The sequence below is a fragment of the Gallinula chloropus genome, assembly GCF_964237585.1.
Source record: "Gallinula chloropus genome assembly, chromosome: 4".
Lineage (NCBI taxonomy): Eukaryota > Metazoa > Chordata > Aves > Gruiformes > Rallidae > Gallinula > Gallinula chloropus.
The window spans coordinates 49,295,792-49,319,533 of record NC_140088.1 but is presented as its reverse complement, the minus strand read 5'-3'; the positions used below and the strand labels follow the sequence as shown (position 1 = coordinate 49,319,533).

The following is a 23,742-nucleotide window of genomic DNA, read 5'->3' as shown; positions in this document are numbered from 1 at the left end:
TTGGTGTCTTGAAGATTTGAAGATTTGAGTTAGCCTTCTGCAGAGCCGATATTGGTTCTATAGCCAGTTATCTCCCCAGCTGATGGATGACTACGTGTTTTCTTTGTTTCAGAACTAACAGAAACAAAATATAGTGAGAACTTCAAAAGTCAGATTTTAGAGACAGGGGTTTGCTATTTTTTAATACAGATGAAAAAAGGCATAGAGATTTAGACAAATTCTTCTATTCACTTCACTGGGGCTAACTCCAAATTAGGTCTGAAATACATGAAATTGCATTAGTTTTCAACAGCACTGCACAGTACAACTTTGGGAGACATTGATTCTTAAAAACGTAATTTAACCTACAAGATCTTCATTATTGATGAAGATAGAGAAGAAATCAGTCTGATTCTCAGATTTATGGTAAAGTTTAAGTAAAATGGAGTGGCAACAGTTTAGAAACCCTGCGGTCTCATTTTTGATTAAATTACTGTCCAGACCAGGAATGCACTTAAATCTTTAATGATGTTTCCACATTTCTGAAACTGAAAACCTTAAATTACTGTTAATGCTGTAGGTGGAAACTGCAGATAAATACTACTACTAGCTTAAAAACATCGATGACATGCTGGGTGCCATTTGTTTCGCTGTTCCAGGCTAAAGGACAATGGAAGTGAAGCTGCATCCTTGAAAACAGAGGTATCTTGATCCATTTCTGGAGCCGGCCTGAAACAAGGGAAGAACTGACAAAGCCGTAGCTTCTCCTTGCTATCTTTTGCTGATTTTATCTTTCAGTTTCACTTGAGCTGATTTCAGGGAGAAGAAATCTGATACTAAGTATTCAGTGGCCAAGTAAATGCATGGTTCTTCAGTGCTGAATAATCTACAGCTGCTTACTGTTAATAGCTAGACACAACAGGACAGCGGGAGAGCGACCCACCTGTCTCCACAACAAAACAGGGACCATCCAAGCTTAAAGCTGTTATTTTCCTCAATGACATGGTATTTCAAAAGACTTTTGCATAACTGAAGGTAATTGTATGTGTCCATATAACCAGCAAAAGAGATAGGGACAAGGGGTGAAACTACAGCACAGCAATGATGAAAGGCACTGTTTTGCATCCTGTTTATGAAAGAGTCACTGATACTCTGCAGCCAAAACCACATCCAGTTTCACTGATGCTTGTCACCTTGTGGACTAAAATTTCCATTCTGATTAGGCAGTTGTGGGAAACTTGAAAGGTTTTTTATTTTCTCTGACATATCGAACAGTATTGGCTCCAATAAGGTGTAGAAAATCAGCTTGTGTTATGCACTGTTGAATCCAGTTGTGTAGACCAAGATGAAGACAGGTCAAGGCTTGTTCTTGCCCACTTTGTGTGGCTTGCTGAGGCTTCATGTAAAGGATGCCCCTGCATACCTTCATTTTGACATCTGTTTCAAAGGGGATTTATTTTTCTGAATGATTTTGTATAGTAATTAATGCTTTTGACCACCTTGTCTGAGGCAGCTGGTACTGAGATTTAGCACCACGCAAAACTTTTCACTCCTTTCAAAAACTTAATATTAAGGCTGCAGAGCAAACACTCAATGGATAAAAAAGCCTGTGAAGCTTTAACTCCAGATGCATGTGTGTTAGGAAGCTGTCTTTTGAGCGATGACTTTTTATTTTTTTACTTTAAACCCACAATGAATGTTTGTTTTCTCATTGGAACAACCACTTTACCAATACATCTTTCTTGTGTTACTCCCTTGACTCTATCCTGTAAGCAAGGTAGTATTTTTTAATGTGCTTGAACTAGCACCAGCAGATGCAATTAGGTAAAGTACCTGTATGATATTTCACTCTAGATATTTGGGTGGCATAATTTTACACACATGTGTATAGACACAGAATACAATATGTTTTTTAAACCATTTATGAGAAAAAGTGTCATAGTTTTGGGATGCTTCTGTGCAGCACTACAGGCATGGGGCAGAGCGGCTGGAGAGCTGTCAGGAAGAGAAGGACCTGGGTGTGTTGGTTGACTGCAGGCTGAATATGCCAGCAGTGTGCCCAGGTGGCCAAGAAGGCCAACAGCATCCTGGCTTGTATCAGAAATCGTGTGGCCAGTAGGTCTGGGGAGGTAATTGTGCCCCTGTACTCAGCATTGGTGAGGCTGCTCCTGGAGTGCTGTGTCCAGTTCTGGGCTCCTCACCATAAGAAGGACATTGAGGTCCTTGAGCGAGTCCAGAGAAGGGCAACCAGGCTGGTGAAGGGGCTGGAGGGCAAATCATATGAGGAGCAGGTGAGGGAGCTGGGGGTGTTTGGCCTAAGGAAGAGGAGGCTGAGGGGAGACCTTATCACTGCCTACAACTAGAGGTTGTAGAGAGGTGGGCGATTGTCTCTTTAGCCAGGTGACAGGACAAAAGGAAATGTCCTCAAGCTGTACCAGGGAGGTTCAGAATAGATGTTAGGAAAAAGTTCCTCACCAAAAGGCTTACTGGCCACTGGCACAGGCTGCCCAGGGAGGGGGTTGGGTCACTGACCGTGGATGTGTTTAAAGGACAAGTAGATGAGGTGCTCAGGGATATGGGTTAGTAGAGGATGGAATGGTTGGACTCGATGATCTCAAAGGTCATTCCCAGCCCAGCGGTCAGTGATTCTGTTTAAAGAGGGATGTCACACCGAAAAACGAGGCGCAGCTGCCAACCGCGGTTCTTAGCGTGGGGTACCGCGCCTGCCGGTGTCACGCCGATCCGGTTCCCGGGGCCGCTGTCTCAGCGCTGCCACGAGCTTTACTCCAGGCTCTCCACCAACACCCCGCACCGGCGCCGTCAGGGCACCCCACGCCGCGGCAGGCCCGCAGTATCTACGTGGCGTTAGGCTGCGATGGCGGCGGCTCTCCGGGGCAGCGGAACAGCCTCACCGGCCTGCCGGTGCTCGGCTGACCCCCGTCTCTCTCCAGCCGCAACTGAGGGCACGGCTTCGCTGCGGGCAACTGCGCAGGCGCTGCTGGGCGCGCTCCCGGCCGGGGCGGGGGGGGGTTGGTGTGCGGCGGGGGGGGAAGCGGTGGCGCGCGGGCAAGCTCAGACGTGGCAGTTGGGTGAGTGGCCTCGAGCGTAGGCGCGTGTGGGCAGTCGGGGGGTTGTGTGCGGCCCCCAGGTAACGGTCCTGACCGTCTCCCCGGGCTCTCGGCGCGGAGTGGGCCGGGGGAGGGGATCGCGATCGGGATACTTCGGCTGCAGCGGAGCGGGGGAGGGAACCGGGCCCCGCCGGCGGGGCAGCATCCCGGGGAGCAGCCGCCGGGGGCGGAGGCGTTGCGGCTGGGCCCCGCGGGCTGGGCCGGGGGACTGCCATCGGAGGCATCCGGAGGGGCGGTGGGAGGCGGCAGGGGCTCCGGGCGCCTCAGGGGGCTGCACTCTACCTGCGCGGAGCCGGGGAACCCCCAGGAGCGCCGGCACGGCGGGCGGGAACAGGTACTCGCGGCCTGCCGTGCTGCCCTTGCCGCGGGCGGGCAGGCAGGCAGGCAGACGTGTCCCGCGCGAGTGAGGCGCCGCGACCTGTTGCGGTGTTAGGGTGGCTTAGAATTGTTAGTCACTGGGGATGGAGGTGTCAGCTGTTAGCAGGGGCGGCGCTGAATCGGGGTAAATTTAAGATTATGCTTTCATAGCTTGTTCCGAAAAGCGTTATTAAGAAAAATAGGAAAGGTGACGAGAGTGTAGCTGTATACTCTCCTGTGTGTGGGTGTGGGTGTAGGTACTGCAGACACCCCGCAGATCCTTTGCTATTTGGAGACAGTGCGTGCCTTGAGGAGGGACAGCACCGCTTCCTGGGTGCTGTGCTTCCAAGCAGAGTCTCTGAAGAGACAGAAAGTTCTTCATGTAGCCCAGAACGTGTTTCTCTGATTTTGATTCTGCTGTCCTCCTTCTGCACGTAGTGGAGTTTTACATCCTCGCAGGGATAGCAGTGGAGGAGAGCACTGTATATATACAGCAGTTCTGGGGGGGAAGGGGATGGGGGAGATGGCGACCTGTTCTGTAATGGTGGTAAATTAAATTGTGGAGAAGTGCTTGAGTTAGGGCTGTTCCTCAGGCTGTGGGGTGTAAAGTAAACTTAATGCTAAGAGAAACAGAGAAAAAAGTTTTTGTGTCCTTCTGTATAGTATAGTGACACTTGTAGTAGACAAACCCAGGGAAAGATCTGGGTTTAGCAGTTCTCTGGTCTTTGTCATGCAATTTCCAGAGTGAATCTGCATGTCCCTTGTTAGAACCCGATTGACAGAACCTTAGGTGATCAGTTCCTGTTGATGTTTTGGGTGTCGTCTCATCCTGCTTTGATGTGTATATTTATATATATCTTGAGATGGGATAAAATATGCTCAATGTTAAGTAGAATCTGGAACTTTATTCAATAAACTGACATTATTTTGCTTATGGTTAGAGTTTCTGCCTCTCTTCAGCCCAGCCCCTGTGTGTTTATACTGTCTGTGGGAAGTTTGACGTGGCAAGATTTTTTTGGTGTGTCAGTGAGTAAGCTGTGGAGGAAGTCAGTTTCTCCTGGATGCCGTTTCAGCTAAAGGCAGTTGCATCTGCCTCAAAGTGAATATGTCTTCCTATATATAGAGATTATATATGTGTGTGTGTCTATGCCAGTGTGTAAATAATTCAGTGCTGACTTACTGTAGCAGTGAAAGCTTACACTGCCACGTCTTTTCTGATTGGGGGGGTGAGGGGGGGGGAAGGAAAGAAGGCTGCCAGCAAAGCCTCTCTATTTAAACATTTTTTTTCCTTCCTGTGTTTACCTTGTTGACTAAGGTAATCTTAGGGAGTTGTCTTCTATCCGAAACAGCTCAATACTGCAACTGAGACTCTTAGGGCACATTGAAAAGTGCGGTTTACAGGATTGCATGGGTAATGTGTGAGGAGGGCTAGGCCCTGCACCTAGCTGAATGTGCTTTCTCCTCTTACGTGGAAGATCAGTAAAACACAGGAGTTTGGGTTGGATTATTTTTTTTCCCTCCCAGAAATGTATGCTTAATATAAGAAGTCTAGAGATTGGTCTTCTGATAGGGATAGATTTTCTCTACTGACAAGGGCTAGTGCAGCATGAATTTGTCTGTTGAGAGCTTCCAGCTACGTGTAACTTTGAGGTGCCTTCGTGCATGATTCTGGAGCACATTTCCTGATACGCTTTCCTCCAGTTTGCATACTGAAGGATCACTCCATGGCTCAAGCTTAAGAATGTCAAGTATAGGTGGCTGGGAAAACTATTTCAAAGGAACATTCAACATACCTAAAATGCTAGTTTATATCATGTATCTTTAGTTCTTTTGGGGATGTCAAACTTTTATTTGGGGCTTCACAGTACTAAGTGCTCATTCAGGGTTCGGATCCTCAGCATTTCTCAAAACAATTTTAGTATGGGCGCCAAGAAACTTAGTGGGGTTCAGGTTTTGTTCAGTATGAAGTCAAAATAAAAAAGTATCTCTTACATGAAAAAGGGCTAGCTATCAGGGCTGCAAAGTGGACAATTTCAGTAACTTTTCAAATCCCTAGGTGGCAAGGGCACTGCATGAGAAGACTACTAGTCTTAGGTAACACAATCATCTGGTTTAGTAATGCAGAATTTTTCAGATTTTCTACTTCTAATCTTAAATGATTGCAGTTATCAGGATACTCTTACCTGAAAGTTTTCTGAAAGTTTCTTCGACTTAACAAAAGCTGACTGCAAGAAAGAAATTAAATGACCTGTGGATGCTTTCATTATTAGAAAACCTCTTTTGGATTGCATCTAATAAAATTCAAGGTTTTGTTTTTCAGAATGTGAAAGCTAGGAAAAAGGTGCCTGGTAATAGAGAGGACAAGGTCCTTTTTTGCCCTCAGTTGTGTCTGTTGTCTTTTTGGGAACACAGTTCACCCAGCCTTTTGAAATGCACAGAGAATAGTAGCAGGTGCCACTTTCTCTTTTGCAGGTTTTTAAAGGGGATCGATACTTGTAATGACAATATTGCCATCATGAGTCAACACGGCTATGTTGCAGCTCCTCCATATTCCCAGCCCCAGCCAGGAATAGGAGGGTTTTCTGCAGGTTTTGGACCACCTAATTCTTCACTTCATTGTGGACATTACGGGGACCCTAACTCCTCATACTCAGCACCTCAACCAGGTATGAAATCGACTTAAAATCTGTTTTCAGGGTCTACTTTTCTACAAAGGCATTTTGCATCTCTCTCTCTTACTCGTGTCAGCACGTAATGCTGTATTTTACACAGGATTCTGCTGTAGCTTTGCCTGTGTTCTTGTTGGTGCTCAGACGTTGATGTAAGGTGGGTGTCTGACCTTTCTATGTGAGTTCTGTGGTACGGGAAGCAATAAGCACTAGTGCTTAATCCGGAATTAGGAGCAATACCTAACACAGACAGATAGAAAAGGGGCAATTTCTGGGAACAGAGAAATGTTTCTCAACTCGTGTTTTAATGCCAAGCAAGCTCTCAGAAGTTGTACTTTTTCACAGTAGGCCCCTGTCTTCCTGAATTCTCTAGCACAAACTTGCTGATGAGTTGGTTTTGCCCTATTAAGTGTGCTTACTAGTTGATGTATTTGGATGAGTGCTAAGTAGGACTCATCTGCATTCTAACCACTCAGGAGACAATTACTTTCTATGAGGAAGGGCACCTTGGGTACAAGCCAAGGGGATATTTGATTTGTTGCTACCAGCATAGTCATGCTATGGATAATGTAACTGATATCCAACAGGTAAACATGACTGTCTTTCCTTTGCATTTCATTAATTTTAACTTACTGATATGTGGCTACAGATCTTTTCAAGAAGTGTAATATATGATCGTATGATGGCTGAAGCTTAAAGAAAAAATAATTTGAGAGCATGGAATTTAACCCCGTTTTGCTGTATGTGAGTCACGTGGGTCTGATTTCAGTAGAGTGAAAGTGGACGTGCCAGACCAGTGAATTGGGGCGGTGGAAAATATCCAAAGAGTAAAGTTCCCTCTTCCCTCTGTAAGTCTACTTGCATACATAGCCAAGATGGGGAGTCAGTAAGAGGGACCATCTCAGTATTTAGCTTGATGTCTTGGGGGAAATTAGTTAAAATATTAAAGATAACGGAAGTATTCACTAAAGCATCTAAAAATGATGTTATTTTTTTAAAGCATTTAAATTATGATATTACATTAAATTTAGTATTTGAGATGATGGAGAAGGGTAATGAGAAAACTAAGTATCTGAGTATATTGATTTTTTTAAAAATACTCTGTGGTGTCCTTGATTTATATATAAACACAAAAAATAAGTTTTACCCAGTTTCTCTAAAACTTCTTACTAAAGACAAAAGGAGTTGTTACCATAATCCAATGCTGAACATAGTCAGAAGACAGAACTAATTCTGGTAATTGATTTATTAGACACCCTGGGGAAAATACCAGTTTTGGCACCAAACAAATTTCTGATGTTAGAATAATTTAAAAGAAAATAATTCAAGAAATACAAGGTAAAAAGCTGTTTATTCAGCAGTGTTGCTTACATAAATTATAGTCTCTTAACAGTCACTATTCTAGATCTGAATTAAGAACTGTTTACAGCATAGGTTTACTGGTTCTACATATGGAAACCTTTTTTATTTTGAAGGTTGTTCCATGGTTTCTTTCTGGCATAGTCTCTGAAACCAAAGGGACCTCTTGTTTCTACCTACAAAGATAATTGAGTGATAGGGAATTGCCAGTAGAATCACAGAATCACAGGGTTGGAAAAGACCTTTTTAAGATCATCAAGTCCAACTGTTCCTGTCCTGTGCCAAACCATATCCCTAAATACCTCCTCTACCCTTCTTTTTAAACACATTCAGGGTCTGTAACTCAACCCCCTCCCTGGGCAGCCTGTTCCAGGCCCTGACAACTCTTTCAGTGAAGAATCTTTTCCTAACATCTAATCTGACCCTGCCCTGGTACAGCTTGAGGCCATTTCCCCTTGTCTTATCCCCTGTCACCTGGCTGAAGAGACCATCACCCACCTCTCTACAACCTCCCTTCAGGTAGTCATAAGCAGTGATAAGGTCTCCCCTCAGCCTCCTCTTCTCCAGGCTAAACATCCCCAGCTCCCTCAGCTGCTCCTCATATGATTTGCCCTCCAGCCCCTTCCCCAGCCTGGTTGCCCTTCTCTGGACTCGCTTGAGGACCTTGATGTCCTTCATATGGTGAGGAGTCCAGAACTGGACACAGCACTCCAGGTGCATCCTCACCAATGCTGAGTACAGGGACACAATCACCTCCCTAGACCTACTGGCCACACTGTTTTTGATACAAGCCAGGATGCCATTGGCCTTCTTGGCCACCTGGGCACACTGCTGGCTCACATTCAGCCTGCAGTCAACCAACACACCCAGGTCCTTCTCTCCATGACAGCTCTCCAGCGGTTCTACCCCATGCCTGTAGTGGTGCATGGGGTTGTTACCTACTAGAATAGCAGGGTCTGTTAATTCTTTCTTCTTTCTTACTGTCCCTGTTGGGTTCTTTTGCTGGAAAGGTACCAACTAGTATTTGCTTCCTTTTTACTATTTGTTCTTTTTTGTATCTGCTTTTATAGCTGACTGAACGTCACAAAATAACTGAGGTTGGAAGGGATCTCTGTGTAGGTCATCTGGTCCAAATCCCCTGCTGAAACAGGGCCACCTAGACTAAGTATTCTTATTGCTAGGGTAGGGCCACACACTTGTATTTTTTGGCACTGTTGTGCTTTCTTACAGGTTTCTTACATAAAAGTACCTCTTTCACAGGTGTGTCAAAATCAACTGTGCCTTTTGGATCTTCAGCTCCTGTTGGGCCTCCCCCACCTGGGACACATCAATTCAGCCAGACCAACTTCCAAAATGGGCCGGGTACGCCAGGGCAGCAGCCACACAGGTGACTGTCAAGAATGAATACATGAGACTTAAGCTATTTGACCTCTGTTACCTCTCTTCAGCTGCTTCACTGATATTTAAGTATGGCAGTTGTGACGACTTCTAATCTGAATCTTGTAGTTCAGTTCCTTGTGATGATAAACTGCCAGGACACACAGTGTGATCTGTAATCTCATTAAGTTTCGTTTTACAGCAAGTTAGGTCTTTTTCATATGTTGTTTGTTTTGGCTTTAGTTATTCTTTCTTCTTGATCTTAGACGCATTGCTTCAAAGCAGCAGTAAATTTGCTTTTTTGTTGTTGTTCAGTTTCTGATGTCTTAATTCTCCTTTGTTGAGAGGTACCAGGAAGTTGTTACTTACAAATTAATAGTTGCCACTGAGTTTTGACTAGAAGCTGGTGCATGTCTCTGTATCTATAGGTACTCTCACCCTGGTAGGATGTCTTAGCCTCATTGCTGTGGGCTTGTAGCCAGGGCTCCAGAGGGTGATTTAATCAGGTTTTGTTACACCCTCTCAGATGGATGACTGCTTCTGTTTGCTTAGGTCTGAGATTGACTATGAAGAGTTGATTTGAGGTGCTCTGGTCCTGCCTCCAGAGCTCACAGGAAGAAGAGAAGGAGCGAGGAGTGGGGAAGGGTAAAAATAGGGACAGGTGAAAGCTGTAAAAAGAAACCTTGGAAAAATAATTGTGTGAAGGGATAGTCAAATTGTATTACACGGTGGTTGTATTGCAGGTAGTTACAAAGGGGTACATATGCTTAGCTCTCTTATTTCAGTCAGTTATTTGAATGGCAAAATTAGTTTGTGTACCCATAGCTGTTTTGGTTTTAATGAACTCAAAACTGTTTAACAACATTACTGTTTTAGTTGGTTGAAGTTTTAATCTGCTTCTGTGCTTTTTAGCTGTTGTGTAGCTATTTGAGTTCCAGTAAAGCCATGTATATTTTTCAGTAGGCATCAAAAGAGGATGTTTGTTGTTTGTGTTTCAAGGATGACACAAAGAGACCGGTGATCAATTATAAAAGACAATGTAGTAATACATAGAGAGAAGTGGTGATTGTCATGAAGATGTAAAAACAAAGTGAACAGAGTAAAATTGATATGACCAACCCAGCAAAATTCCGATTCCTTTTCCTAGCTTCCAGACTTCCAATAGTTGCATGTCTACTGTTTTTACGTTGTCTTGATTTATTCACAAATTGCTGAGAGCTGCTCCTCTATGCGAGGCAAGTTCTGCATCACAATTTCAAGGAAGGTGAATTTGACTTCTCTTGATATAGGTAGGCCCTCCTCAGATTTAGAAGTGGTCATAAGAATTTCAGTGTAGATCTTCTTTGGGAGATAGCCTGAGATCTTATTTTTCCAGTGTGAAATAAAATATTTTCTGACAGAAAACATCTTTTTAAACAACGTGTGTTGCCTCTTTAGTTGTTTTTTGTATTCATGTTTTTCCGTATCTTATAATCATGAAGCAGCTTTTTCCTACCCGCATCTTATTCTTCCCACTTCTATAGGGGACTTAAAAGTCTGTCATTTAATTTTCCACTTTTCACAGATTTTTCTCCTGATGTTCTTCACCCATCCCTAGTAGGGAATCATCCTTTGTTAAGCACAGAAAGGGGATGGAGTGATGTGATATGTGCAGAATCTTGCGTTTCTTGATCTTCAAGCTTTTGTATAGCTATTTCTGTTCTCTCTTTCCCATGACATACTCACTCTTCCTTGTTTCTAACAAGTATTCAAACAAACATACATTGACATACATTGACCTTTTTTTTTTGTTAAACAAGTGTGCGTTCTCTCTGTGCTTCATGACTTTTAATATAAGTAACCAATGTTTAAGCAGAACATGAGCAAAGTCTCTTTGGCTATCCAAAGGAATTTCTTTAGCACCATGCTTGAGAAGGTACGAGACCTTCTAACATTTTGGTTGATATAATTTTTTTGCATAACTGCACTGATTTTTCCCTTTAGGTTTCAAGGCCCTCCACCTCCAAGCAATACAGGACCTTCCCATCCTCCCTACAGTCATCAGTCACAACCAGCCTACCCAAATACTGCATCCACTTCACCTACAGTACAACTTGCTAACCAGCTCAACAGTATGCAGATAAATAGCTATGGTAATCTGTTTTATCTCGTCTAATTGGCTCTTTCTTAGTTAAAGCTATTAAGAAATTTACCGATCTTCTATATAAACAGAAAATTAAATCTTTTACCACTATCATTTGCTCAAGTTCTTAGATTTTTTGAATTTTTTAATCTCATCCTAGTCCTTAAATCAGTATTCTTAGGTTAATTCTAAATTGATGTTTGATGAACCTTCTGTAAAAGTCAGCTATCTTACCAGTCATTTCTCAAATGACTTAGTGATCCTGTCAGAAATAGTCAATAGGGTTTAATTTGTCTCAGCTTTTTAGATTTTCTTTCTATTTTGAAACCGTCGTACTCTTTTTTTTTTTTTTTTCCAAGTTGTATAGTTTAGTTTTTCATCTGAATTTACGTGCATTTGAGGTTAAAACTTCTCAAAACTATGCCATGAGGTAAAAATGTGGTTCTTCCATGCAAATTACTTCCCACAGCTAGTGTTCGGTTTGGTTATATTTGATTTTCCCGAGTCTTTCCTTGTGAAATTTACTATTTCATTTAAAAGGAGGGGAATTTAATTAGCATCTTGTTTTGCTGAGGCCAGTGTGTTGAGCAGGATGAATTTTTTTGAAATAACGATCACTTAGGTGGTTGATATCTTTGTAAGACACTTGTGAAGGTGAACTTTTCATGTCAGGCTGCTTTGATACTGTATCACTGTTCTACAATGTCTTGTTCTACCATGAGTTGCTGATATGACTTGAATGAAACCTGCATAGCTACCATTAGTCTGACCCTCTGTATAATTGTGAAAGCTTAAGTCATCTTCACCTTAGAATAATTAATTTAGGCTCTAATTCATCATTGGTGAACTGCAAGTACACAGTTAACTCAGATCTTTTTATCCAGGATGAAGTGTGGCCCAGCACATTTGGAGCACTTCACACATAGCAACTCATACTCTTTAGAGCAAATTTTTTTTCTTGCTTCCTGCTTTCATTGTATTTCCTTCAGCAATAATTAATTTACACTACAATGTTATTGTCTGTCATGTTACATGCTGGAAGGTTGAGAGATCCTTCAGACCACTGAAGACATAAATTACAACTCTGCATCTATGCTGGGTTTTCTTCTGCTTTTTCCTTAGCTGCAAGTCTTAAGTTGGTGTAACAACAGAGTACTGAAATTCACAGCTGTTAAAGCTACTGGAGTGATGTATCTTTATACGAGCTGAGAACCTGAGTCTGTGTTTTGCACACATGGGTTTTTTCATGTAACATGTCTGACACAAGATGTGTTTCAGTGTTTGTATAGTGACACATTGGTTCTTTTCCTCCAGACCTAATGTTGGTTATTTTCTTAACTTTCTTGAAAATTATTTTGCCGTAGGTCTTTGTGGAGAAATTTGCTTAAAAGTGTAGACTTTGTAAAGTGGCAAATATTTACAGATTCTAAGTCTCAAAAAACTCTTGCATTTCCAGGGTTCTCTTAATTCTAATCAGAATCTGGATCTTATAAATAATAGATTATTCCTCACCAGCATAGTCAGAATAATTCTCATGTTTCATCTTCTAAAATCAAAATCAGTAGATGGTTTTGAGCCAGGTAAAATGAGTGGATTTAACTTCCATCATGTGATGTGTGAAATGCCATGGTGAGATGCAACTAGTGCACTCACAAAGACATGCTACGTAAAAGAAATTGATTATTAAGTAAAAATACTATTTCAAAAACAAGTAGTGATTAATGTGTATTCTATTCAAGCTTTGTCAAAGGTTGGCTTCCTTCTCTCTTTCCCATCCAACCCAGCTGCAGGGTTTTAGTGAAAATAGAGCCAAAAGAAATAAAATTGGATGTTGGAATCAGTTCAGACTTAAACTACGAGGTCAGATTTGTTATGCATTCAGAAGGCATTCAGAAGCCCCATACTGCAGCTTTGCATAGATACAGTATTGCCTATATGTTGTATATATATTGAGCAAAAACTGAATGCTTTCCACACAGAGTTAGTAGGCTATAATTTGACTCAGCTGACATTGTTTCTTGCTTAGGTCCTGGCACTACGCCGAGCTCTCACATGTCTTCTGGGCATCCAGCATCTTTTCAGGGTCCACAGCTACCACCACCAACCCAGCAGCAAATCACTTTACCACCTGGGTCACAGGTTCATCCACCAGCAAATAATGTTAACGGCCTTTGTGCTCAGCCATCGTTGCCTCCTATGGCCAGACAAGATGGAATCCCTGGACCTGTCCCCCCAAACCCTAACTTTCAGCAGCTTTCAGCACAGCCTCCAGGACCTGGATATCATCCTCAGCAAGGTAAGGAAGGACAGTTGTTACATAATTGAAAACAAAGCACATAAGGAGAGTCACTGGTGGAATTGTGACCATTCACGGTTCATGTTCTGTTGAATCTGCTTTTCATAGAATGCAAAGATTGGCATTCTCAATCAGCACATTCAAGGCAGGTTATGCTTTTGCTTAAAAGTTGAGCAGTCTCTTGAGACTAACCAAAAGATGATTAATTTGGATCAGGAACAGAATTATTTGGTTAGTAATGGGTAAAGGCACAGTATACTACAGAAAGGAAGCTTTTCTTTTACTCTGCAAAGGTGTAGGCTGTTCTCTGTCTTATAGTAGTCTGTCACAAGCAGCTTTCAAAAATGCTTGACTATAGCAGTAAAGAATTGTAATTGAATGCAATTATTTCACCTGGCACAGGTGAATAAAACAGTTATTTTGTCAACTAGAAAGCCAGATAACTAGGCTGGTTTGCACTGACTGATGTCTGGGGAGAGATTCTCACTCATGTGATGGCCTGGTTTGAGTAGCTGTGGTTGTCTCTGCTAACCATCCTATTTGGCATACACCTGAAAACTTGGGAGCCAGTGTTGTTACACCCAGTCTTATTGTCTTGTACTTACTTGTGGAACACAGGGGGCATGAACCAAAGCAATCCATTTCTTTTACTTACTGAAAACAAAATGGAAGAATTGGCCTTTAGCTGAGTAGGAATGAATTTTATGGTAAAATCCAATGTCAAAAATTGGTAGCATAACTTAAATACCTTAGATTAATTGGCAGTTTCTAACTCTGCAGGAAACTACGGTCCTCAGATGGCAGGATCTCAGCTGTCTTACCCTGGTGCTTTTCCTGGAGGTCCGGCACAGCTCCCAGGTCCGCAGCAGAAGAAGCTTGATCCTGACTCTATTCCAAGTCCAGTACGTAACGTAGCACTATTTTATTGTTTTTAATAAAAGTAAATTTATGCTGCATTTAAGATAAAGGAATGACAATGCTAATACTGTATTTATTTTAGTTGTTGGGGATTTTATAGCATAAAATTGCACTTACATGGCTTAGATGTGTTGCAATTTTTGCAGTTTCTTAATTTCATGCAATTTTGTACTCTGTGTTGTCAGTTTTGGATAAATTAGTACATACCATTAGTTTTAGTACTTAAAAGGCTTTCTAACTTGATCTAGCCTAGGACCTACCCATCACTCCAAATACCACAGTAGGAATTCTCAACAGGACTCTTAGCATGGCAGCGAAGAGTACCGAAGGATTACATCCATTCACTGCAGCTAAGCAACTTTTCACTCCACAAAATTGAAGGCTTAAACATAGAAACAGGCACCTAAAGTAGGATTTGTGCAGAACACAGGTGTGTGAACTCTAGAACTGCAGTCCTGGACGTGTTCAGAAGTCCCAAGCTCAAAAGCCACCTCACTGTTTGATTTCATGTCTGTCACTGGCAACTAGAATTATTTGAAAGATTTGAGTAGCTAGGAATATACTTAATGCTAAACTTCCATACAGGTTGAAGAAGCTCAGCTATTGAAGCACAGTTGATTGAAATAGAGAGAACATACTGAACTCATGGAGAAAACACATTCTCATGCACACTGAGGCAGTATTGCTGTACCAGAAAGAATTTGTGTTACATCAAGATGAGGGAAAAATATTTGCATAAAGGCCTGACACTGTCTAGTAGGGAGCAGCCCTGCTTCCTTAAATTGGAACATTCTTTTGTCCTTCTGGAAAGGATTATTTGTTTTATCCAGTGATGGTTTTGATGTAAAATCCCCAGCAATTTGGGAAAATGCTTGTTAATGATCCTTTAGAGGTTAATGTAAACCAAAATTGCCTCTGTCAAAGGTAATTTTCAAGTTAAATGTAACTAAAAACCATCATGTAAAAAACCTAAAGGTAATATCCATATAATTAACAAATGTCATTAATAGGTCAATCATCCCTGATGTCTCAGTATGGGGTTTTTTACACAAGAGAGAAAATGGTCTTGTATAATTAAAAAAAAAAGGGGGGTTTGGGAGGAGGAAGGAGGGTAGAAGGAGGTCTGGCATGAAAGCATGGGCTGATGTCTTGTCTCAATTATGTGTGTAGAATAAACAATCTTGGCTATGACAGTGATGTTAAAATAGGTTAAAAGGTTTGTTTAAGCTGCACAGAGAGGATCAAAATGGCATGCGTAAAAGAAACACGATCTGGGTCAATGTCTGTAAAGGGCAAAAAACTAATTCAGAATGAGGAATAAGTATGACCATGTGTATTTCTCTTGTTGTATTTACATTATATAATTACAGTAGTGTTGCCAGATAAATTTACTTCTTATCTGTAGCTGTTGTTGATTTATATTTTTCTTACATATGTTAGAGGTTGATATGTGCTCTGACAACATCTATGAAAACTAGCATCTGGCCTTTGTCAGCAATTATTTCCAAGAGCAATGATATATTTAGGTCAGTTAACAGCAGAAAACCATGGTACATTGATCCTTTGCAGAGCTAAGTCTGAAGCTGGTTTGCTTTCTTCAGCCAGTAGACCTTTTTAGAGTAAAACCTTTTTCCTTCTAATGCAAGAGTTAGTAATAAGTATATGAGACAGGGAGGAAGGGCACAATAATCAAGCAGAAGATATAACAAGCTCTCTGAGGAAGGTATTGTATATTTGAATTGCAATACAAAGACTTTATTGGGCAAAAGAAAGAGTTACAGGCCCCAGATTATTTCCAGTGTTTTAGGAAGTACTTCTTGGACAATGATTATAGAATCATAGAATGATCTGGGTTGGAAGGGACCCCAAGGATCATAGAGCTCCAACCCCCCTGCCACAGGCAGGGACACCAACCTCCAGGCCTGGATCTACACAAGGCTGCCCAGGGCCCCATCCAACCTGGCCTTGAACACCTCCAGGGACGGGGAATCCACTACCTCTCTGGGCAGCCTGTTCCAGCACCTCACCACTCTTTCTGTAAAAAAATTCCCCCTAATATCTAATCTAAACCTTCCCTCCTTTAGCTTTAGTCCATTTCCCCTTGTCCTGCCATTATCTGCTCTTTTAAAAAGTCGAATCCCCTCCTGCCTATAAGCTCCCTTCAGGTACTGGAAGGCTGCAATGAGGTCCCCCTGCAGCCTTCTCTTCTCCAGGCTGAACAAGCCCAGTTCCCTCAGCCTCTCGATATCAATAGACTCGATATCAGTAGACTCTGCAACTAATTTTGGGTTTTTTCTCTGTTTGCCTTCTGAACTTCCCTATCTGTTATTAGAAATTAATGTGCAGGGTAAAGATACAATTTCATGGGTTACCAGCAGCAGTGGCGAAGCCAGTTTCAGAAATTCCCTGTCTCGTTCCTCTTGTCTCTTAACAGCTTTTCAGCTGCACTTTAAAGCAGATTGTGGAAAAGATAGCTTCTTTGAGGGAAGAGGAGGGATAATGGTATCATCTCAGTAGTCGAGTTTATGATGTGGAACAAAATACAGCTTTATATAACTTCACTTATATCCTGAAAAGTATCAAACCTAAACAAGAGTAAGGCACTGTGGAAAAGGGAGGGAGGAATCTGTTTAGTAGTAAAGACAGCTTCATGAGTCTTTCATGGCATTACAATGTAAAGTACTATAAACTAGGCTCCAACCAGAGTAATTTTGTACATGAACAGAGCTGCCTTATTTTACTAAAAATGTTTGTGGCTGCTCTCCCTTCCTGTGTTTCTACGAAGAGGCTCACAATATGGGCATCTGACCATGTGAATGAAAACCCTGAGCTCCAGTGTTGAAATACTATCTAATGGCCAATGAGGCTTTTCTCAGGGGTTTAAATTGCTGCTTTCTGAAGGGCAGTGCTGAAATACAGTTCAGTTAGGAAGGTGGTCTACTATGTAGATAATCGGTTATTTCTTATCCACCCTGTGCATGGAGCCTAGTCAGGAGTGAGGGTGAACACTGCTCACCATTGCAATCTGATTAATTACCTCTATGTTCATTTATGAAGAACAGCAGTTGGCACAACTGTGGTTATCCAGAAGATAACCTGTTATAAATGGCATCTGAGTAAAAGTGATTCAACTTAGGTGGTTGACTTAGGTTTGATGTGGGAGAACGGAAGGTCAGATTCAGTAACAAGGACTTACATATGCCATCACTCTCAATTTGCTGGCTAGCATCTCTTGAAATGGTCTGTCCACTCTAAATGACTTATCTGTGCACAGTCATATGGGGCTTATCCACCCCAATGTGTAGTGTTACCTTGAAGTTCCAACAGGCAACTGCAGTTGTGAGTTATACTGCTCAGTTGTGTGTGCAGTCTTCTAGTTAAGTGTCCCAGAAGCCTGTATTGTAATAGGTTTATAGCACCCCATGTCAGTAGTGTTACTTGGTGTAGATGTTAGCATGACTGCTCATGACTGTAGCTGAATGCGTGGCTTACCTTTCTCATGCTCTTCTTACTCTTCAGATTCAAGTAATTGAGAATGATAAGGCTTCTAGGGGAGGGCAGATCTATGCTACAAACACAAGAGGGCAGGTTCCTCCTCTTGTCACTACAGACTGCGTAATCCAGGACCAAGGTAACTGCCCTTAATACTTATTTGGGAATCTTTCTAATAATAAAATTTTTTAAAAATATTGAATTATCAAATCTCTCGTCTAAAAATGATGCTCCTTACTCTATATTGATATGAAATGGGGAAACTCCCTTTAAATTAAAGAAAAAAAGGGAGGGGAGTGGGAGTTAAATTCTGAACACCTTTTGTTAACACCTCCTTTGCCCTTCCTGACCTTTAAAATGACATGAACAGTTGAGAGAACTTTTTGGTTTAACTGACATTTTTTTTTTTAATTTTAAATTTCATGTTCAAAATTCTTTTTGGATTCTTCTGTAGTTTAAAAAGAGTGACACTAGAAGCAGCAATGAGACTAGCACTGTTTAAAGACAGAAATTTTGAAAATTGAACTGATAGAGGGCAATGCTGTCTAGTTGAACTATTTTTTTTATTTTGCCAGTGTATCTGCCTTTGCCTCTGTCTGAAGCCTGGAAGTACAATATTCCATGTGCTACTTTTAGTACAGGTTAAACTGATGGTATCATTTTAGTTCAGCATTCATTTGTATATAATGCTTGAATATAAAATATACAAACACATTAAGATGTTCTTGGCAGTATTTGGGAATGGGGTAGTGCAGTTCTGATGCACAGATTCCTTTCAAGAAACTGAGCAGAGCTGCAGCTTGATGGTTAAAAAAAAATCAGAAGGAAACTGATTTCTGAACTCCTGTTGCCTTTCAGTGCTCTTACCTGCAATGCACAGCAGGGTTTCTCATTGAGGGAACTGTGCTGCATTTGCTAAGTGTGCTACAGGAAACAGTGTGGTGATTTTGGCACACTGTATTTTGCAAGATAACTGAGCATGGTAATGTACACTGCACACAGATCTACTATTTTCTGAATCAGAGCTAGCTTATTAGCAGAGTTGTAACAGTAGGTATCAGTCTGGAGCATTAGTTTATACACAATGTTGAATTTCCACTGCAGATTTCATTCATCCATGTTACATCACATTTAAAATCTTAAAAGAAAGTATTTCAGACTCATCTCTATTGAGATCCTTACTGCAAATAATTGTGGGGTTTTTCTTGATATGTTTAAATCTCTGTTTTAAACAGCGAGAAAAGATTTGCCAACAGGAGGGGATATGGGCTTACACAGAAAGAAGATTGATGGGCAGAAACTTGCATGCAAAGAAACACGCCCACGTATTTAACTTGGCGTGTGCACTCCTTGCTTTTATGTTGTTGGTTTGATTTTTTGATTTGTGTTTGGGATGAATTCTCTTTAACAGCCTTTCATTCTGCTTATTGTCTTGGGTGTTCTAGGCCATGCTAGTCCTCGTTATATTCGATGTACTACCTACTGCTTCCCGTCGTCTTCAGAGATGGCCAAACAGGCTCGCATTCCGCTGGCAGCTGTCATCCAGCCTTTTGCTGCAGTTCCCCCAAATGAGGTAAGGGCTAACTGAGTATTAGTCCTATGTGGTTTTGTCTCCTAAATGTTATGGACTTGTTCTCCTCTGAACAAGTTGGAGGTGAGGGTGTTTTACCTCTGACTGTGAAGGAGTAAGAGTAGAGAAATGGCAGAAGACGAAATGCACTTGGGACTTCATGCAACTTCAAAAGATTAAAAAGCTTTGTTCAGAAAAGATGCAAGAGTGATGCCTGTTAATCTGAACCCCTAGGTTCCTTGTGTTCCTCCATCTGCCTGTTTGTGCCAGCTTTGTCTGTTGCTTCCTTTGTTGGAACTCTGTAGGTGCAGGCAAAGACATTAAAAGAGGACAGTCATAAACTGTATCAAGTTAATTTTAAGGTGTGAACAGTTAAGTTGAAATATGTAATTTTTTCATTTGGTTCTTTACAAAATCGTTTAATTTAACAACACACTGAGAAGATAATGGTATTGTCTACTTGGATGAGCTGAGTCAGAAAAAAGACAAATGTAACCACCCATTTTGGGCACTCATTTGGAGGCACTAACCAAGTCACTTCCTTTCCTCACATAACTATCTCTAATATCTCTAGTTCTTCTGCAAAGTATTTCTGCAGGGTGGCAGTATCCTGTGGTTCGAAGGCATTTATGCAGATTACTTGGCAACCCTAAAGGAGTTTATCAGTAGCAGGGATAACCCCAGTTTTCAAGTGCAGCATTTAGCCTCATCTTCTGCGGGATCATCTTTCTTGTTCTTCGACTCCTGCCTTCTCCATTGCGCTTCTAAATTCTGCAACAAAGGTCTGCAGAATGCATTTCCTTTTCATGTGCTGCACTAATTTACTTTGAGCACTGTTTGCTGGGGAAAAAACCAGGAATTTCATGAAAGCTTAAGTATGTGATTGTGTCTTCAAAAACTCCTCATAAAATGTGTGCACAGAAAAGCCTAATTAAAATTACAAAGACTTTCAGCACTTGGTTTTGCAGGTTTTTTTTTTCCCCTCTTTGTTTTATTACTTATAAATTCTTAGCTGTTTTTTGAAAAATATGTTGGAAAAGAACAGATGTTGTTCTTTATCAGGATGGATAACTTCTAATCCAACAGACCTCTGTAGTTTGAATTAAGAGTATTATTTTAGCAGAGTAGTATGTAGTTATCTTCTCTGTGGGCCACAGGGAAATAGGATGTATTGCTTACAGTTCTACAGATACTGAGTCTCACCATTTGTCTGCTAGACAGCAATTTGGGGTTTCATTCCAGTTCTTGAGGGGAATGTGTGCAGGCAGACTTGGCTTGTTGCCCCCCTGCGTTTTCTCCTAGATGAAACTCCTGCTGTTTCTTCTCCACCCCTTCACTTTAGCAGTTAGCCTTTACTCTTTCCTACACTTTATCCCAATTTCCATGCCCAGGTGGCATTTACTTGATTCTGTATTCATTCTGACTCTTCATTTGTGCATCTTTCACCTTCAGTCTGCCTCGTTTATGTCCCCCACATGTGGCTTCCCTGTCTCTCCTTCATGGTGTTTGGGTAGGGTGATCAATGAGTTGCTAAGATCTATATGTCTCATACATAAATGAGCAGTATGTACAGAAAACACTTTTACTTGGCCAAGTTCAGGAGGGTTTTCCCAGGGTTGGCAAAAAGCTGTACTGTGACCTACCCGTTCTGAAGTGTTACTGCTCTCAAGCTGTTGGAAAGGTCAGTGGAATTCATTAATCTGTAAAGAGTAGTGTATTTTTTCCCTAGCCTCTTTCTTGGAAGAGGCTAAACAAGCTCTGAAAAATGTCTCAAAATTGGCAAAAGTCCAGCATGGAAAATTTTAGTGTGAACAATTACAGCTTGGTAAAGTTACAAGAACTGAAGAGATGGTGTTACAGTAGAAGCACTGGACAGTCTTAGCTCAGGCAGTTTTTCTGAGGCTTCCTTGTGCCCTTTGTCTTCCCTGCTGCTGCCAACGTAACATCTTGCTCTTAAGATCTTCCAATAAAAATTATCGTCTTTGAGATTTATAATTAGTTTAATTCTGAAAAGCCGTTTAATTTGAAAGAACATGGCTTTTTATAGAGGTAAAATACATTCAGAGTCTTACTTGTGTTTCTGAATTTCCTAACATGGTGCTTTCTGCCTGGAACTAGTGACTACAGGGCACACAATGTTCTTCTTTCAGAATATCTGATATATCTTAAGGATAGTGCCATTGAACAATGCTTACAGGTGATGGTCGTCTTACAGGGCATTTGTCTAATCTATCTCTTGATAAACAGCATGTTGTACTTAGTAACTGTTGAAAATAGTAATTTTTCTTCTACCCTTCTAATGAATACTTTCCCTTCATTCATCTTTGTTGCAGCATCAGCAGCAGATGTGTCTCTGTTTCTGCTGTTTCTAATACACTCAGTGTTCACATACAGCGTATTTAAGTTCAGTTCATTGTCAAAGGAGGAAGAAAAGCAATGGCTACAAGGGTCCAGTGGACCACAGTGGTTGGTGCAGCTGGTAATTTGGTTAGGAACAGCTGAGACATGGACCTATCTCGTTTGAACTGTAAGGACTTTAACAAACCTACACAGTATACATCGTCTATTATGATGCATATTACATAGACCATGCCTTTGTGTGTTACTAAAGCCATATTTGAAAAGCTGAGGGTTATAAGGGTGATTCAAATGAATGAAAAACTTTACTTTGCTCCCATTTTCACATAATACGAGGGTTCAGTGCAGTCTTGAGGTGGTTTGTACTTCCTTTCTGGAAGACAGTTTGGAGTGTGGATTGTGAATCATTGACAGGATTAGTTTTTGCACAGATGAGATGATGTAGATGTTACCAGGAGAACTGCAGATCGTATTTTCTCCTATCCATGCTTTGGTTGGTACCAGTTGGAGGGTTATGCACTCCAATGAGTGTCTTGCTGAGTTTGCATTTCGGCTGTCAGAGGAAAGTGTTGAGCTGGGTTTGGTTGTGTAGGTGGTAGGAAGGAATGCCCAAGTGCTTCATCTAAAGCAATTGGATAGGAGGGAGCAGGAAAAGGTAATTGGGATCTTGGAGCTGGCAGAGATATGTGTATAATGGAGATGGATGTCACACTGCTATCAAATGTGTTTTGTTCTGGTTTCTCATTGTCAAGGAGATCGTAAGAGAAATTGTGTTTGGAATATACTGTAGCTTCTGCAAGTTAGCAGCATTTTGTTCTGGCAATTAGGTATTTTTCATTTGTGTCTCAGATTTTACTCTGAAGAATCAATAGTGACAAAGCCTGGAACACTCACGGAAGTTTTGGAATTAATGTCTGTAATGACTTAAAAAAAAAGTTATTTCATTCATAGAAACAGTAGTCAACTGGAAATGGAGCTTTGAGGGTTTGTTTCCTTTGATGAAGAATACAGGGAGATGGAGAGGAAAGATCCTGGCAGCTTTAAAATAAAAAGCTTAGGTTCAGTCACTTAACAGTAGTTTTCTTGGAAATACTCTTTCAGTTTGAAGGTCCAATATGGAAAAAGAGGATTTGGGGATTTCAGCATGTCTGAAAGGCAAATTTAAGTTCATTTGTTGCTGTCAGTTCCTTTGAAGAAAGTGGAATGTCTACACACAGGCTGGTGTCCTGACTCCAGAAATGAAGTAGGAATGTTAGCATATGAAGTGAATAAAATGTATTTATTTTTTTAAACTAAGGTCTGGGAAAAACTGTTGGGAGCTAAGGAATACATAAAGTTGAGCAGAGGCATCTTTTGAAGATGTCTACAACAGGTATCTCCATAAAGATATGGGTATCCCCCATAAAGAATGGGATAGAAACTGTCCCTGTGGCAGAAAGTAAGATCAGAAAATTATCATGATGCTAGATAAGGACATTAAATGAAAAGATTTTGTGCAGGTATTTGAATGTGTCAAGTGGGATTTTTTTTTGGGGGGAGGGGAATCCCAAAACAAAAAGTGTTTGTCCCTGCAGTGAGAATGAAGATTACAGACATGTAGTTGAAGGAAAAGACAAAGATGCTGTTGCTTTATACCCTGCCAAAAACTTCCCAGGCAATCGGGACCTGATGAAGTAATACTGTCGCTGAGCATCTCAAAGTCTGATGGAAATACTTGGTTGAGAGGACACAAGGTCAACATAACTGAATACAAAGCAAGACATAAAAATACAGTAGGCTGAAATACCGGTCTTCACATGAAGAGAAGAAAGCAACAACTTCACAACAACTTAAGAGTTGAAGGAGTAAGAATGATGCAGTGCAGAATGATGCAGGATGTCAGGTACTTGCACATAACCTAGTAACAGGTTTCCAAAGGTTTCTTTTCCAAAGAAACCATTATCAAAATTCAATTAGTAAAACTGTCCGCAGTTCACAAAGAAGACGTTTTACGTCAGTATTGCTAAATCACAAGTGAGAGTGAATTAAAGATGTCAGTAGGAGACCATTCGGTAGGGATTGTTGGAAGGTTGTGTTGATATCCCAGGAAAAGCTAAGTTAGCCACTTTTGACACACA

The 23,742-nt window shown here is 41.3% G+C and overlaps 1 protein-coding gene across 1 annotated transcript in view; it reads left to right on the top strand.

The window, feature by feature from the left end:
• Positions 1-3,072: 3,072 nt before the first annotated feature.
• The window catches only part of SEC24D (SEC24 homolog D, COPII coat complex component), a gene marked incomplete at its 3' end in the record, with an annotated part of 55,572 nt that continues 34,902 nt past the window's right edge, over positions 3,073-23,742 (top strand). The window contains exons 1-8 of the mRNA XM_084263707.1: positions 3,073-3,127; positions 5,937-6,130; positions 8,753-8,879; positions 10,853-11,001; positions 13,018-13,287; positions 14,068-14,189; positions 17,725-17,836; positions 19,143-19,270. Of these exons, the coding sequence (XP_084119833.1) occupies positions 5,980-6,130; positions 8,753-8,879; positions 10,853-11,001; positions 13,018-13,287; positions 14,068-14,189; positions 17,725-17,836; positions 19,143-19,270 (1,059 nt within the window). The 5' untranslated portion in view covers positions 3,073-3,127; positions 5,937-5,979. The remainder of the gene's footprint in view (positions 3,128-5,936; positions 6,131-8,752; positions 8,880-10,852; positions 11,002-13,017; positions 13,288-14,067; positions 14,190-17,724; positions 17,837-19,142; positions 19,271-23,742) is intronic.